The sequence below is a fragment of the Macaca nemestrina genome, chromosome 5, assembly GCF_043159975.1.
Source record: "Macaca nemestrina isolate mMacNem1 chromosome 5, mMacNem.hap1, whole genome shotgun sequence".
In the NCBI taxonomy this organism is placed as follows: domain Eukaryota; kingdom Metazoa; phylum Chordata; class Mammalia; order Primates; family Cercopithecidae; genus Macaca; species Macaca nemestrina.
In genome coordinates, this window is record NC_092129.1 from 183650183 (window position 1) to 183663539 (window position 13357).

The 13357-nt window shown below is 39.8% G+C and overlaps 1 protein-coding gene across 9 annotated transcripts in view; it reads left to right on the forward strand.

Moving 5' to 3' along the window:
• LOC105464801 (exocyst complex component 2) overlaps positions 1 to 13357 on the forward strand; it is a 204567-nt gene that overhangs the window by 88375 nt on the left and 102835 nt on the right. For all 9 annotated transcript variants that reach the window (XM_071097736.1, XM_071097742.1, XM_071097743.1 and 6 more), the window contains exons 8-10: positions 7991 to 8136; positions 8275 to 8356; positions 9139 to 9241. In XM_071097736.1, the coding sequence (XP_070953837.1) occupies positions 7991 to 8136; positions 8275 to 8356; positions 9139 to 9241 (331 nt within the window). The remainder of the gene's footprint in view (positions 1 to 7990; positions 8137 to 8274; positions 8357 to 9138; positions 9242 to 13357) is intronic.

Below are 13357 nucleotides of genomic sequence, written 5' to 3' on the forward strand. Positions count from 1 at the left end.
CCTCCCTGGTCTATCCGTTTTCTGACATCCTAGGTCCCAGCCCAGAAGAAACTGATCAGATGAATTAATCCTTACTATGACATTACTGGCTTAAAAATAAATCACTTAAAATAAATCTTTTCACACCTATAGTTTACATTTGATAGGAATGCCCATAGGAATCTCCTTATTTTTAAATACAACATATGATTTCATCATGAAGTAGAGTTAAGATTAACTGGAAAAATGAAGAAGACTCACACCAGATCTTTAAAGATTCTATGAATGTAAGGCTGTGATGTGAAGCTAGTTTTGCGCTTCCAGCTTAAGTTAGTCCCATGGGTGAAACGTTGTGAGCCTTTATGTGAATATCTTTTCACAAACCTGAGTGATCCCTAAGAGAAAGCATTTTCTAGAAAGAAGTGTTCTCTTGGTAGTAGCGTTTGAGTACTTGGATATCATTCTAAATTTAGGAATTTAACAGCACTTAATTTTTTTTCCTCTGATTATTATTACTTAATTGCCTTGAGATTTTCCCTTGTTTTTATCTTTGAGAACTAAGTCACCAATTTTGTTAAAATGAAGATATTCTGAATTCAACTTGAAAGCTCATTGAAGCTGTTTCTGTGTTAGCATAGTTAGAGATTTTAAGGTCTTGAAAGGATCTTTTCTACTCAAGGATGTTGTTTGCCCTGGAGAAGTTATCACACTACTATATCTGTATAAAAAACACGTTTACTTCAGTAATTTTTAAAAGGTGGCTTATAGGGCCAGTTGACATAGTAAGTGTATCATGGTATCAGAGGAGACCCTTGTCAGGTTTGGGAAATTCTAGGGTCTGTTTCATGTGTTAGGCTTAGCGTAGTGTGGTAATGCGATTTTTTTTTTCTTTAAAGGAGTAGTTTGAGAAATCGTCCCTTGGGACTTGGGGTATTAAAAATTACCTTTTTCCATATATTCCTTTATAGCCATGCATTTTTTTTTCCAGAAAAGCATCATGTTAACTTTCTATTGAAGTTTGCTCTTTTTGGATAAAGTTCAGCTTAATATAAATGGTCACTTCTTTATGAGACCATTCGTCAGGACTTTTTGGTATTAAAATTTCCCTAAAATACCTTTCTTTATAACAATTCCCCCTTTTCCAGAAACATTTTTTAACAACATGATGTTGATGTTTGCTGTCCTAGGATATGTTTTTCCTATTGAGGCCAACTTGACAAACGTTTATTTAACTCTGGTTGTGTCAGGTTCCGTGCTAAGCCAGCCTGGGAGCAGAGCCGGAGGGGACGCAGCTCTGGCCCCCAGAGAGTCCTGCCCAGGCGGGTCTGTCGTTATCCGGGACTTCAGTGCTGCAGAACTGGTGAAAACACAGAATTAAAGTCACAAAAATTCAGTCAGTTCTGTTGAACCGAATTTATTTTATTTTAGAAAGGAAGGAAAGAATAAATGAGTACGAGCGTAACTTAGTCAGCTTAAATTATTACTAATGCTTTTCACCTTACGTATAATTATATACTAATGTATATGGATACTACTTTACTTTTTTTAAAAGTTTTTTTTTTTTTTTTTGTAAATTGGGCAATCTTTCTGACTTTTAAGATAAGTTTCTAAAGGATACTGTTGGTTGCAAGAAACTTAGTTCATTTATTCAGAGTTTATCGGTTTTGACACTTTTTTTGAAATTGTTAAAAAAACATAAATTGTTTTTTGTTTTCATGGTGTGTGTTTCTCATGTTTGTGTTTGAACTTAATAACTTTTTCTTGATTTCAAGCCAGTGAGGACTATCAGTTTATTTACGTCACATTCACATATTCAACTCTGTGTTCTTACCTGTTTCGAGTATATAGAACAGCATATTGTTCAGTAGAATTTCTGCAGTGATGAACATGTGGCTGCTGAGCTTCCAGTGCGACTGGTACAGCTGAGGAACTGAATTTTAAATTCTTATTTAATTTTAATTAATTCAGCTTTAAATTGAAATAGTCCCGTGTGGCTGGTAGTTCCTGTGTTAGACAGTGCAGGTGTAGACATGCTGTGTAAGTCTTTGTAGTAGTAGCTGTGGCAGTCATGGCTCACACTTGTGGAGGGCTTACTGCAAGGCAGGTGTTGCTCGAAACTATCTACGTATATTTAGTCCTCACAACAACCCTTTGAGGTTTGTGCTATTATCTTCACCTTATTGATGACAAAACTAAAGCCCAGAAGATTAATTGAGCCACGTAAGGTTATGTAAATAGGAAGCAGCAGAGCTGCAATGTATAGCCAGAACTCTGGCTCCAGACTCGTGCTTTGAACTGCAGGCAGGCCGTGCTGCGTGTGTGGTTTTGATAGGCACAGGTTTCAGTCATCGCGGTTCAGTTCATAACAGCCATTCCCCAGCAACACCATGCAGAACTGCAGTTCCCACAGGGCAGTCCCCATAGCTGCATAAAGTACGGTTCCCTCCAGCTCTTTAATTCACAGGTTGCTGTGTAATGACAGGTGCTGTAGATGATCGGCCACACTGCCTCCTTCTAGGCCACCGGAGATGGCCACTGTATGTCTGTTACCAGTTCTCAGCAGACAGCAAAGTGCGCAGTTGTGCTGCCTCCTTATCTCCCAGTGACAAACCCTACTGACATTTTACAACAAATGGTTGATCGGGAAGGGATTGGTCGATAAAAATGAAAGTGTGTCCAAAACCAGAAAGCTCTAACACTGGAAGTGAAATGCAAATCCAACAAATGGAGAGTGACAGAAGCTGGCTGTGGGGATGTAGGCCCTGCTGCTGTTTGAGACTCAAGAGTAACTTGGTGGAGGGGAGCTTACCAACATAGGTGAGAAAGTGTGAAGAAAAGCAAGAGATGTCTCAAAGAAGTAATGCTCAGAGAACCTCAGAGATGTTTCATGATGTGGACGGTGCAAAGGAAAAAACATCAGAAGTTGATTCACAGTTAGAAAGGAGCAGGATAATCTGTCGGAGCACAGAAAAGAGGCTTGATTCATATTGTAAATTTTACAACAAAAAAGAAGGCAAACACTCTTGATCAGTTTTTCTACAAAGAAATATAGCATTTTAATTTTAAATGTTTCTGATGTTTTAAATTGTATATTAAATATTCTTTGTACTTTAAAAATTTTTGTTATTCGTTCATAAGCAACAATAGTGAGTTTTTAATGTTTGAACAAAAATTTCTGGATATCACAGAACAAGTGCGATCTTCCCATTGATGATCAGATGCTCTTGCTGTGTTTTAGCTCGCACAGCCGCTGTCACAGTCCTGCACGCTGTGCAACGCAAGGCCTGCCCGTGGGGTGTTGTCCCGCCTCTCTGAGTAGTCAGACACTGGTCATCGATTCATGCAGCAACTTTTAGTCCTTCTTCTGTAAGCATTTATCGAGCACGTTTGCTTTATCCTAGGGATATAAAAATAAAACGTGTGCTTTATGTCTGGAGATTATGGCTGAATGGAAGATACACACACATATTCAGGTGATCAGATGATGGTGTGATAATACTGCTCTGGTGGGAGTCCTCAGCTGTGGCTAAAGCCCACAAAAGGGGAAGCCAGCCAAAAAGTTGAGTGCAGAGAATACCAGGGGAGGTTACAGGAACCTTAAGAGAGGAGCAGGAAGTAGCCGGATAAGCAGAGGCTGGCGGTGGGCAGCTGAGTGGAGGGGGGCAGGAATGTCCCAGCAGGGCCAGCGCGTGAGTTCAGAGCGGAGATAGGCCGTAGCCCAGGAAGCAGGGCCCAGTGTGGCTATGTGGAGATAGGAGAGGTGTGGCCTCAGGGTAGACGGGGTCTGCCCCTGACCAGCTTGCTGTGCAGTAGTGTGGAATCTGTCTTTATTCTCAAGACAAATAGTGAGCCATCGAAGGAGTTTCAATAACGGAGCGATAGGAGATTTTTAAAGAGCGTCTGCCATCTGTGCAGGGAATGGATGAGAAGGGAGGTACATCAGAGGCACGAAGGGAGCAGCCAGAAGTGGACGGTAGGCATGTTACGCCGTGTCGGCAGTCATGTGTGTAGTAGTGGAATAAAGTAATGTAAGGGTGACGTGGCTGCTAATGAAGGTAGAGCAAGTGGCAGGTGAGAAAGGGGAAGGGACAGGGAAGGTTTGATATGTTACACAGGGAAAAGGAAGTAGTCGTTGGTGACTTACAGATGTCCGGCCTCAGATGGATGAAGGAGCATGTTTGGGGCATAAGGAGAGGCATGGAGATGAGAACATTCAGTTCAACTTACAGCATGTTGAATTTGAGATTCCTGAGGGGCGTGCCGATGCGTTCTTGCTGGCTCTTCCTGTGTCCCGCTGCGTCACGCTGGGCAAGTTGAAGAACCCCTGTGCCTCGGTTGCCTCCAACATAAAACGGGGGTAAAAACAGTGCCTGTCTTACAGCGACATAGCCATGTGCAGGTCAACTAATACACAGGAGGGCTTTAGAATCGCACCTGGCATAGCATCAGCGCTTCATGTCCTTATCGGCTGTCATTATTGTACGTCTAGTGAAAATATTTTTAAGGATTGCTCTTACGCTCGCAGACACATCTTGAAACACAGATTTGGGAGTCACCAGCATGAAGATGGTCGTTGAACAAACAGGATTGAATGATTTATCCCAAGTACTACGTGCAAAATGAAAGAAGAAAGCTAAGGATTTGGAACACTAGGGAATATCCAGAAGGGCCAGGATGTGGAAAAGAAACTGACATTTACTCAGTGGCTGGCCGGCAAATATTTCACAACGGGCATTCCAAAAAAAAAAAAGAAGAGGAGGAAGAGGAGGCGGAAGTGGAGAGAGAGAGAGAGATAGAGAGAGACAGAGAGCGCGAGACAGAGAAAGAAAGAAAGGAAAGAAAGGAAGAAAATTAACCCTAATATTAGCATTTCCCAATTTCTAAGGTGTAAATACTCCCATTGGAGTTGGTTTCAAGCTGCCAACTCAACTTGGAGATGAAGAGATGCTGGCAGCTGCTTTTGAGAAGGGCCCGTGCTGACGTCAGCTCTTCCTCATCGCCCAGGTTCCAGTTCCGGATACTCCACATAGACGGTCGGGCGTGGTGCTGGGAACAGGCTTTCAGTGCTGTTAATGATCTTGTCTGTGTAGCATCATTATGGTAGAGCCAACAGCCTATCTAGTCATTTTCTAGTCTGTTGAAATTGAGGTGGTTAAGTCTCTTTGTGAATTTGTACATTTTAGAGTTACCCTAATTTTCCAGGCGCCCTGATGTTTCGCTTCCTAATCTCATTCAGCTTGCTTATTCCTGGGATACGTTGTGCTGTCGTGGGTGGGGCAGCAGGTGAGGGGCGTTCCTTCTATCCTGCCTCTGACCTCTCCATTCCCATCAAGCAGAGAGCAGATTAGAAATCACTTCCGTGGTCTGTCTCCAGTGTCAGTACCAAGGAAAGGACCAAATGGTCACTTTGAAATAAGAGAAAGCATAATACTTACTTTAAATAAACATGCTTGAAATTGTAAGACACCATTAGAATTACAGGACTAGGTCTTCTAGACGACAGGAGTTCCTGGCACATGTAAAAATGCTTGTTCCCTTGTTAAGGATGTAAGATCACTGGGCAGGTATGAGTTCCACTGATTGGGGGGTAATGCTGGCTGGACTTGACTTCCCATCTTACACCGCAGGAAAATTTTTCTGCTCCACAGACCTGACTACACAGGTGGCAGCCACGTTGCGTTCACAACAGCATTGCTGTTAGTTCTTGCAGTTCCTGTGTGACTGAGACAGTGAGAGGCATTGTCCAAATTCACTGGTGTTGGAGACCATCTTTGGGTGAGGAGAAAGGACCAAGTTCCAGACCTTAGTTTGCCCAAGGCTGCCAAATGTAGATCAGGGTTTGTTCTGCAGCCTCTGAGGCCAGAGTCATGGCCATCCACTCCAGTTAGACTTATTCTGTGGCTGGACACTGACGTTCAAACCCCTACCAGCTGCCTTAAAATCGGGTGTTCTTGGTGTGAGAATGTGTGTGGATTAGCACACGGGGGTTTTTATGGGATGACCTTTGTTGATGCCTTCCTGGTGGCATTATCTGTGACATCAGCCTCACGTGTGAAGAGCACCCCTTTTCTTTCATAATTTTGTTGTCTTATTAGTAGCCCTAGAGAAGAAAGACATAAAATGCATTTTGTGAGCTACTGGTGATTTTTCTCTATTTGCACAAATCTTGGTTTCACTGCCCTCATGTATTTTATTACTGAATATATTATCTAAATGTATTTTATTACTGAATATATTATCTAATATCAGAGTTAGGAACTTCAGTTTTATTGTGAATACAATAAAATTTACAACAGAACAATAATTTATAGACAGAAGTTATCTCTAAATTAAATATTATAATCTCATAACTTATAATTTCTCAGTAACTTATTTCTCAGTATAAATTAAAATTCTCAACATATAAGCACATAAATTTTGGCATAAATAAACTTATAATTTTATAGTTTATAATTTTTCATGTATAAATTTTTCTCTCTGTCTGTTTTATTTAATTATAAGTGGGTTTTCTTTCTGTACCTGTTTTCATACTTTTTAGAGGAGTTAAAATTATTAGTTGATAATATTTTACAACTTTAAAAATAAGATGAGAAAAATCTAATTTTGAACTCATACTTTTAGCCTCAAATTTCATTATACTAAAAACTAATAAAAAATGTAAAAACACAGTGCTTGGTGATTTAACATCCAAATCTAACATATAAGTAATTAACCTTTTAAAAAGATTCAGGCTCCTGTACATGCCTATTCATTTATGAGCCTCAATTCATGAAATTTGTATTTTTTAAATGATAAATACTTTAAAATAATTTTCTTTGACCGCAGAAAGTTTTAGCCCGACCAGATTTGAAATCCTAATTCAGCCTCCAGTATGTGGTTTGCTGGCAAGAAGGAAATATATTTTTTCTCATCTTATAATAGAAATGTAGTATTCTGCATTAAATAGCATGTGGTGACAACAGTTATCCTGACAAAACAAAGTTTTTATATCAGGCCTTTAAAATTTCAACAGAATTTAAACATTATTTAGATAAAACAATCATGTTACAAAGATGACTTTTAACAGGATGAGGCCACCCACGGTGTGCACTAGAGAATATTGCATGCGAGCCACCCAGTGAGACTGAGGCAAGTTTTTCATCTTTGCTTAAAGTATAGTCACTAGACCAGATAATGCAGAAACTTTTTACAAGCAGCGATCAAACAACCGAAAGCAGTTTATCTTTTTTCTCTCCTTTCGTTGTGGTTAATTAAAACTAATTCACAAGTTGCAAAATTTAAACTATTTTTGTACACAGCAAATTTTGCTTTAGATAAAGCAACTCTTTCATTACAGCAATTCATATAGTTTGAGGTCTTTTAGGTAAAAAGAAAAAAAAAACCTAGGAAATGTGCAGCTCATGTATACTTTTATAAGAATTACTGATTTAAGAAATATTCATGGTGCTGCCTTCACGTTTGTCATTTGTAAATTACTTATGTAATTTTCTTTGACTGTACGTAGAGATAATTCTGCCAAGAAATAGAATTCGTTTTAAATATTTCTTTTGAGCAACTTTTCTGAAAATGATTTCCTTGTTTTGTTTATTATCCCATGTGTAGATATTGAGTCCACAGAGTTTAGCTAACGTACATGTGTGCGCACACACATGCATATGTATGTGTTTTACCCTATTGTATGAAGTTCTGAAATAACCTCAGGGCCCATAATGGCTACAAAATTTAGAAGAGTAACGAAAATAAATGTAGGTTCACAGTAGAGAATTTATTTGGGCATGGTAAATATGGTTGTTTTTATATTGGATACCATTCTTAACATATGAAAAGACTTAGGCAAAATGGAAATTTTATTTTAGCAAACCATAAAAGAGACCCTAACCTTAAAACAGTCTGTTGAGTTTTCATGTAAAACTACAATAGCAGTCTTCACATTTTGTTTCTAGTGCCCAGTTACACATTTTCTGATGAAAATCAGCTTTCATCTCAGTTTCCTTTCCTCCCTTTAAAACAGGAGCAAGTAATACTGCGGACACATTGTTTCAAGAAGTACTAGGTCGGAAAGACAAGGCAGATTCCACTAGAAATGCACTCAATGTGCTTCAGCGATTTAAGTTTCTTTTCAACCTTCCTCTAAATATTGAAAGGAATATTCAAAAGGTAGAGTACATATTTATTTATGTACATATGGTTATAGATGTCATACATTTTTAAGATTTTTTAAGATGTTTTTTATATTAACAAAATGTCTTTATTTTGCTTTAATGACAGTTTTCAAAATGTTTCTTTATTTTAAAGGGTGATTATGATGTGGTTATTAATGATTATGAAAAGGCCAAGTCACTTTTTGGGAAAACGGAGGTGCAAGTTTTCAAGAAATGTAAGATTCATTTATTACTTTTAGATCTTCTACTTTCCTTTTATAGGAAGAATGTGGAATGTGTTCTGCAAAGAATGTTATATGAGTTTTAGTTTTTGTTTATATGAGGCTCTCTTTAAAATGTAAAACAATTACTTCAAAAATAACAGGATGACTTTTCTTATTTGATACATAGTGAAAATGAGCAACCGTGACTAGGTTGTTAGCCTGAGACATTCTTTGCCATTTGTTAACCGCAATGCTATTAAGGAGTCTTAGTTTACTGGAAAGAATCAATGACAAGTATTTTATAGAGATGGAAACCTACATTTTAATCTTCCCGTCTTCAGAGAGACCAATAGACTTATGAATTCTTAACTCATTTAAAGGAAACTCAACATCTTTTGAAATTATTTCCAATGCCAGAGTTGCAGAAAAATATAAAAGTTTAAAATGCTTTTTGGTTAAAGCCTTATCCACCAGGAGAAATATCACAGGGCTTTATTAAATTTAAAAATGAAATCTGTAGGGACTCAGAAAACTGAATTTCGTTTTTTATTGTGGTAAAATATACATGCAGTGAAGTGTGCAGACCTTACACGTTAGAGGTCAGTGAGTTTTGACGAATACAATCACCCTTGTAACCTACACCTGAGGCAGTGTCCTGATGGCTGTAGACAGGGCCCTGGTACCTCTCTGTTAGTCAGCCCTCACCCCACTAAAGCAACTACTATTCTGCTTTCTGAAATTTGATTTTAAATTTTCATTCTGTAAATCTTGTGTATTCTTTTCTTTTTAAATAGATTATGCTGAAGTAGAAACAAGGATTGAAGCTTTAAGAGAATTACTTCTGGATAAATTGCTTGAGACACCATCAACCTTACATGACCAGAAGCGTTACATAAGGTAAATCTTCTGCAAACATTTTGCTGAATCATGTGTATCTGTTTGGTACTGGATGTATCATGTAACCTTAAGGCTAACTTGAGGGACTTTAGGAGATTATGAAACGGTGAAGGGGAAGACAAATAGCAGAAATTTAGAGGTGTCTGGTGTAGGACATCAGAGTTCTTTTGAATACTAACAGATTTGGGAGTAGTTATGGAGTTACTTTTTAAGACAACTCTGCCATTTTCGGGAAAGGAAAAGTAGTCTCAACCTCTTCCTCCTGCTGAGCAAGGGGTGCCTCGCCTGGGGGATGGTGTGGGTGCCCGTATGCTGTGAAGAGGGGCTCCCTGCGTGGCTGAAAGCAGAACACTGCCACACACTGGGTGGGAAGTGCGTTACGCCACAAGATGTGCTGCTGCTTAACAGTAGAGTAAGTTCTGGAAGGTTTTAGCCTGGAATAGCTTTCTGATTTCCAAGCCTTTAGTGGTCAGTGAGAGAGAAATAAAGTCACCAAGTGAGCATACTTTTTAAAAAATTGTAGTAATATTGGGCCAGGCACGGTGGCTCATGCCTGTAATCCCAGCACAGCACTTTGGGAGGTCAAGGCGGGCGAATCACTAGGTCAGGAGTTCGAGACCAGCCTGACCAACGTGGTGAAACCCCATCTCTACTAAAAATACAAAAACCAGCTGGGCATAGTGCTGTGTGCCTGTAATCCCAGCTACTCAGGGGGCTAAGGCAGGAGAATCCCTTGAACCTGGGAGGCGGAGGTTGCAGTGAGCCGAGATCTCATGCCACTGCACTCCCAGCCTGGGCAACAGAGTGAGACTCCGTCTCAAAAAAAAAAAATTGCAGTAATATTAAGAGAGGTGAATTTCACAGGATATGAAGAGAAGGCCTTAGAGCGAAACAGTATCACATAATGGGAACTAGCTGTTAACTTTGGGCAACTGACTTGAGTTCTGTTTTTCAGTTTCTTCATCTGTGAAATGGACATGGTAATCAAATCTGCATCTCAGGGTAGTTGCAGAGATAATCAGAAATACATTTAAGGATTTAATACCTCCCCCGGCACATACAAAGTAGTCCGTAAATTTTATATGCATGTAGTTTATGTCAGGATTTGGAGATAAAGCGTATAAATTTTAAGGTTTTTATATCTGTGATTAAAAATACTAACCTCATTTTCTGCTAGGAGTTTTTGAGTTTGGCCTTTGTTCTCAGAATAACTTATTTTCCAAACTTAATGGTTTTTCCCCTTGAATTAGTGACATTGACTGAGTATCCAGTGGCTGTAAAATGACAGTAGACTCTGTATTTATGAATTTAGCTGTGGTCCCGTGTGATTTTTGAAAATAATGTCTCAGGAATAGGCACGGTGGCCCAGACCTGTGATCCCAGCACTTTGGGAGGCCAAAGTAGAAGGATTGCTTGAGTCTAAGAGTTCAAGACTAGCCTGGGCAACATAGCAGCACCTGGTCTCTGCAAAAAATCAACAGTGAGCCAGATGTGGGGATGCGCGTCTGTCGTCCCAGCTACTCAGGAGGCTGAGGCAGTAGGATCTCTTGAGGAGCCCAGGAGTTTGACGCTGCAGTGAGATGTAATTGTACCACTGCACTCGAGCCTGGGTGACAGCAAGATCCTGTCTCTGAAAAGAAAAGACTGTCTCGGAAAGAGGGTCTGGCCTGAAAGCTGCTGTGTGTGCAGTTGTGAACTGGGAAAGGATCCGCACCTGGACCTGTGTCCTAGTGACGAGGCGTATGGCGGGTGTATGAGCTGTCGTCCCTGGCAGCATACTAGTATTGCCCGGGAGGAAGCCAGCAGAGGCACTGGCGGTGGGATAAAGAGAGGGCACTGTGATTGCAGGCTGCCACCCCTGCACGTGTGTGGCGTGCTCAGGCACCGTGTGGGATGTGTTCTACGTGTCCTCTCTAATCCTGATCACCACCACGAAAGGACGCTTGTGTGGTGCCCACTGGACAGGTGAAAACACCGAAGCTTGCCCAGCACACAGTGACTAGGGGGACGGGATGCCTGTTTGGCTTCAGAGCCCACCCTTGCTTCTCTCTAAGCTGCCTTCATAAGAACGAATGTATGTGGGGTTTTTCCTGGTTTGTGGAATCCTCGAAGTTTAAAGCTGGAAATAAACCACACGTTAGTTATCCCACTGCTCTATTTTCTACCTAGAAAGCTACAGAGTTCCAGGGAGGCTGAGCGTCGCGTCCAGGACACGCAGCTGGGTAGCGTCAGACGCCCTGAGGCTGCTGCTTCCTGCTCTGCTCCTTCGCTGTGTGTGCTTTGTGTATTTCTGGCCTGTTTACACTTGTTATTTTAAACTTGCCTATAGTAATGTGTTAAATCTTACTGAGTGTACAGATTCTTTATGTTGTGAGTTACCATCTGAATGGATAACTCGTGCAGTTCTTATGACTATGTAACTTACTGGATATCCTTTAAAAGGTGGTGGTGCCAAAAAAGATCCTTTTAAGTAGCCTTTTAACTACCATTTTTCCTGTCATCTTAAAGGCAAAAGAGCAAAAATATAAACAAGTCAACAATAATTTATGTATTTTTTAATGATTATTTTATTTATGATGCTTTGAGAATATATTGAGCAATCGTTACCTTTTTAAATTAAATGTTTAGTCACTAAGAAATAGAAAAATAAGATCAGAACCAGGTCAAATACCTGTTGGACTTTGAAATTTGTGAACATCAAGTAGGAATAGAGATAGCTTTATCGTGAACAACAATGTATTCATTTTCTTACATAGTTCAAATTATGCACAGTAGAAGGGAAAATCAGATTACCGCTATATTGTCTTACTATTGTTCACAATTTTTTCCAATATCGTTCACTATTTTATCTAATTTAAACCTTCCCAGTTCTTCTCCCTCTCCTTATTTCTGCCTTGATGCTGGCAGGAAGCAAAGCTCTGCATATCCCTTTCCACAGCAGTGTAGCTGTGAGAAGATCACATCAAATATGACTAAAAACTTTCTTAATTCTTAAATTTTAAAATACTGAGCATGTGTTCATCATAATTAACATTCTTTACATTGCTTTTTAATCTAAAAAGCCTTTTTAAAAAGTGTTCTTAATATGCAGTTTTAAAAGAAATGGCAGTAACATGTATCGTTCTAAACAAAGAGCTTTGAAATGGAACTTATTTTTAGCTGCATCCTAAAAGTAAACAAGAAACTTATTTGAAGAGCCCAGCACAAGTTGTCATACTTTTGAACTGAGTCTAGAATTTCTAAGAGAACAACTTTATCTTGCTTTGTAAAACTCTTATAAACTCCTTTACCTTAGTGCCCGTTAATAAGATGATAGAAAAAGTCTTTTGTTACTAAGTTTTGCAAGGACACAGTCAACATTTTAAAGAGACGTCTAATGTAAAAAGTTACTAAGCAAAGCTTATTGGTTCCTCTAGCTGTACTCCTGGAAAAGGAACCCTTGTACTGAACTGTCTACATTCCTGTTCAGTAATTTAACATTAAAAGGAACACCGTCCCTAAAAGAATATCTCTGTATTTTACTGCTAATACCGAATCTGAGGGCTACATGAGTGAAAGTGTTGGGAGAAAGCATTGCAGAGGTGTTTGGAGGCGAAACAAGCCTATTTAGGGAGAACTGAAATGCATTATCCCCAGCAGGAAAGCATAGAATCACTTCTTTGGGGAGAAGAGACACAATGTACTATTTGTTGTATTTACCGTTCAGGTAATAAAAGAAGAAAGAATCAGATTGGATTTTGGAATCTGAAATGAATCGCCTGTGCCAAGCTAAATGTAGCTGGTTAGATTGTAGTTTTTTCCTCAGAATGCTCTTCTTATTTATGAGGAGCAGCCCTGGTGACTTCTTAATCTGGGCAAAGCTCTTCCTTCTAATTGAGCTGCCACTTTCTCCGCACAGAAACACATCCTGTTTGCAGCTGCCGGTGGTCACAGGGAGGAGATGGCACTTCTTGGCCACCTCTGGGCAGCCTGAGTGCGGCCCCTCTGCAGATGCCTGGATATCCAGCTCCCCACAGCACCCAGACCCTCCCCGTCAGCTGGGAATGTCAGTGTTCTCAGCATTTTATTTGTTGCTAACATATTACAAAGTGGATTTGTTTCTCCTCTGATTGGCTG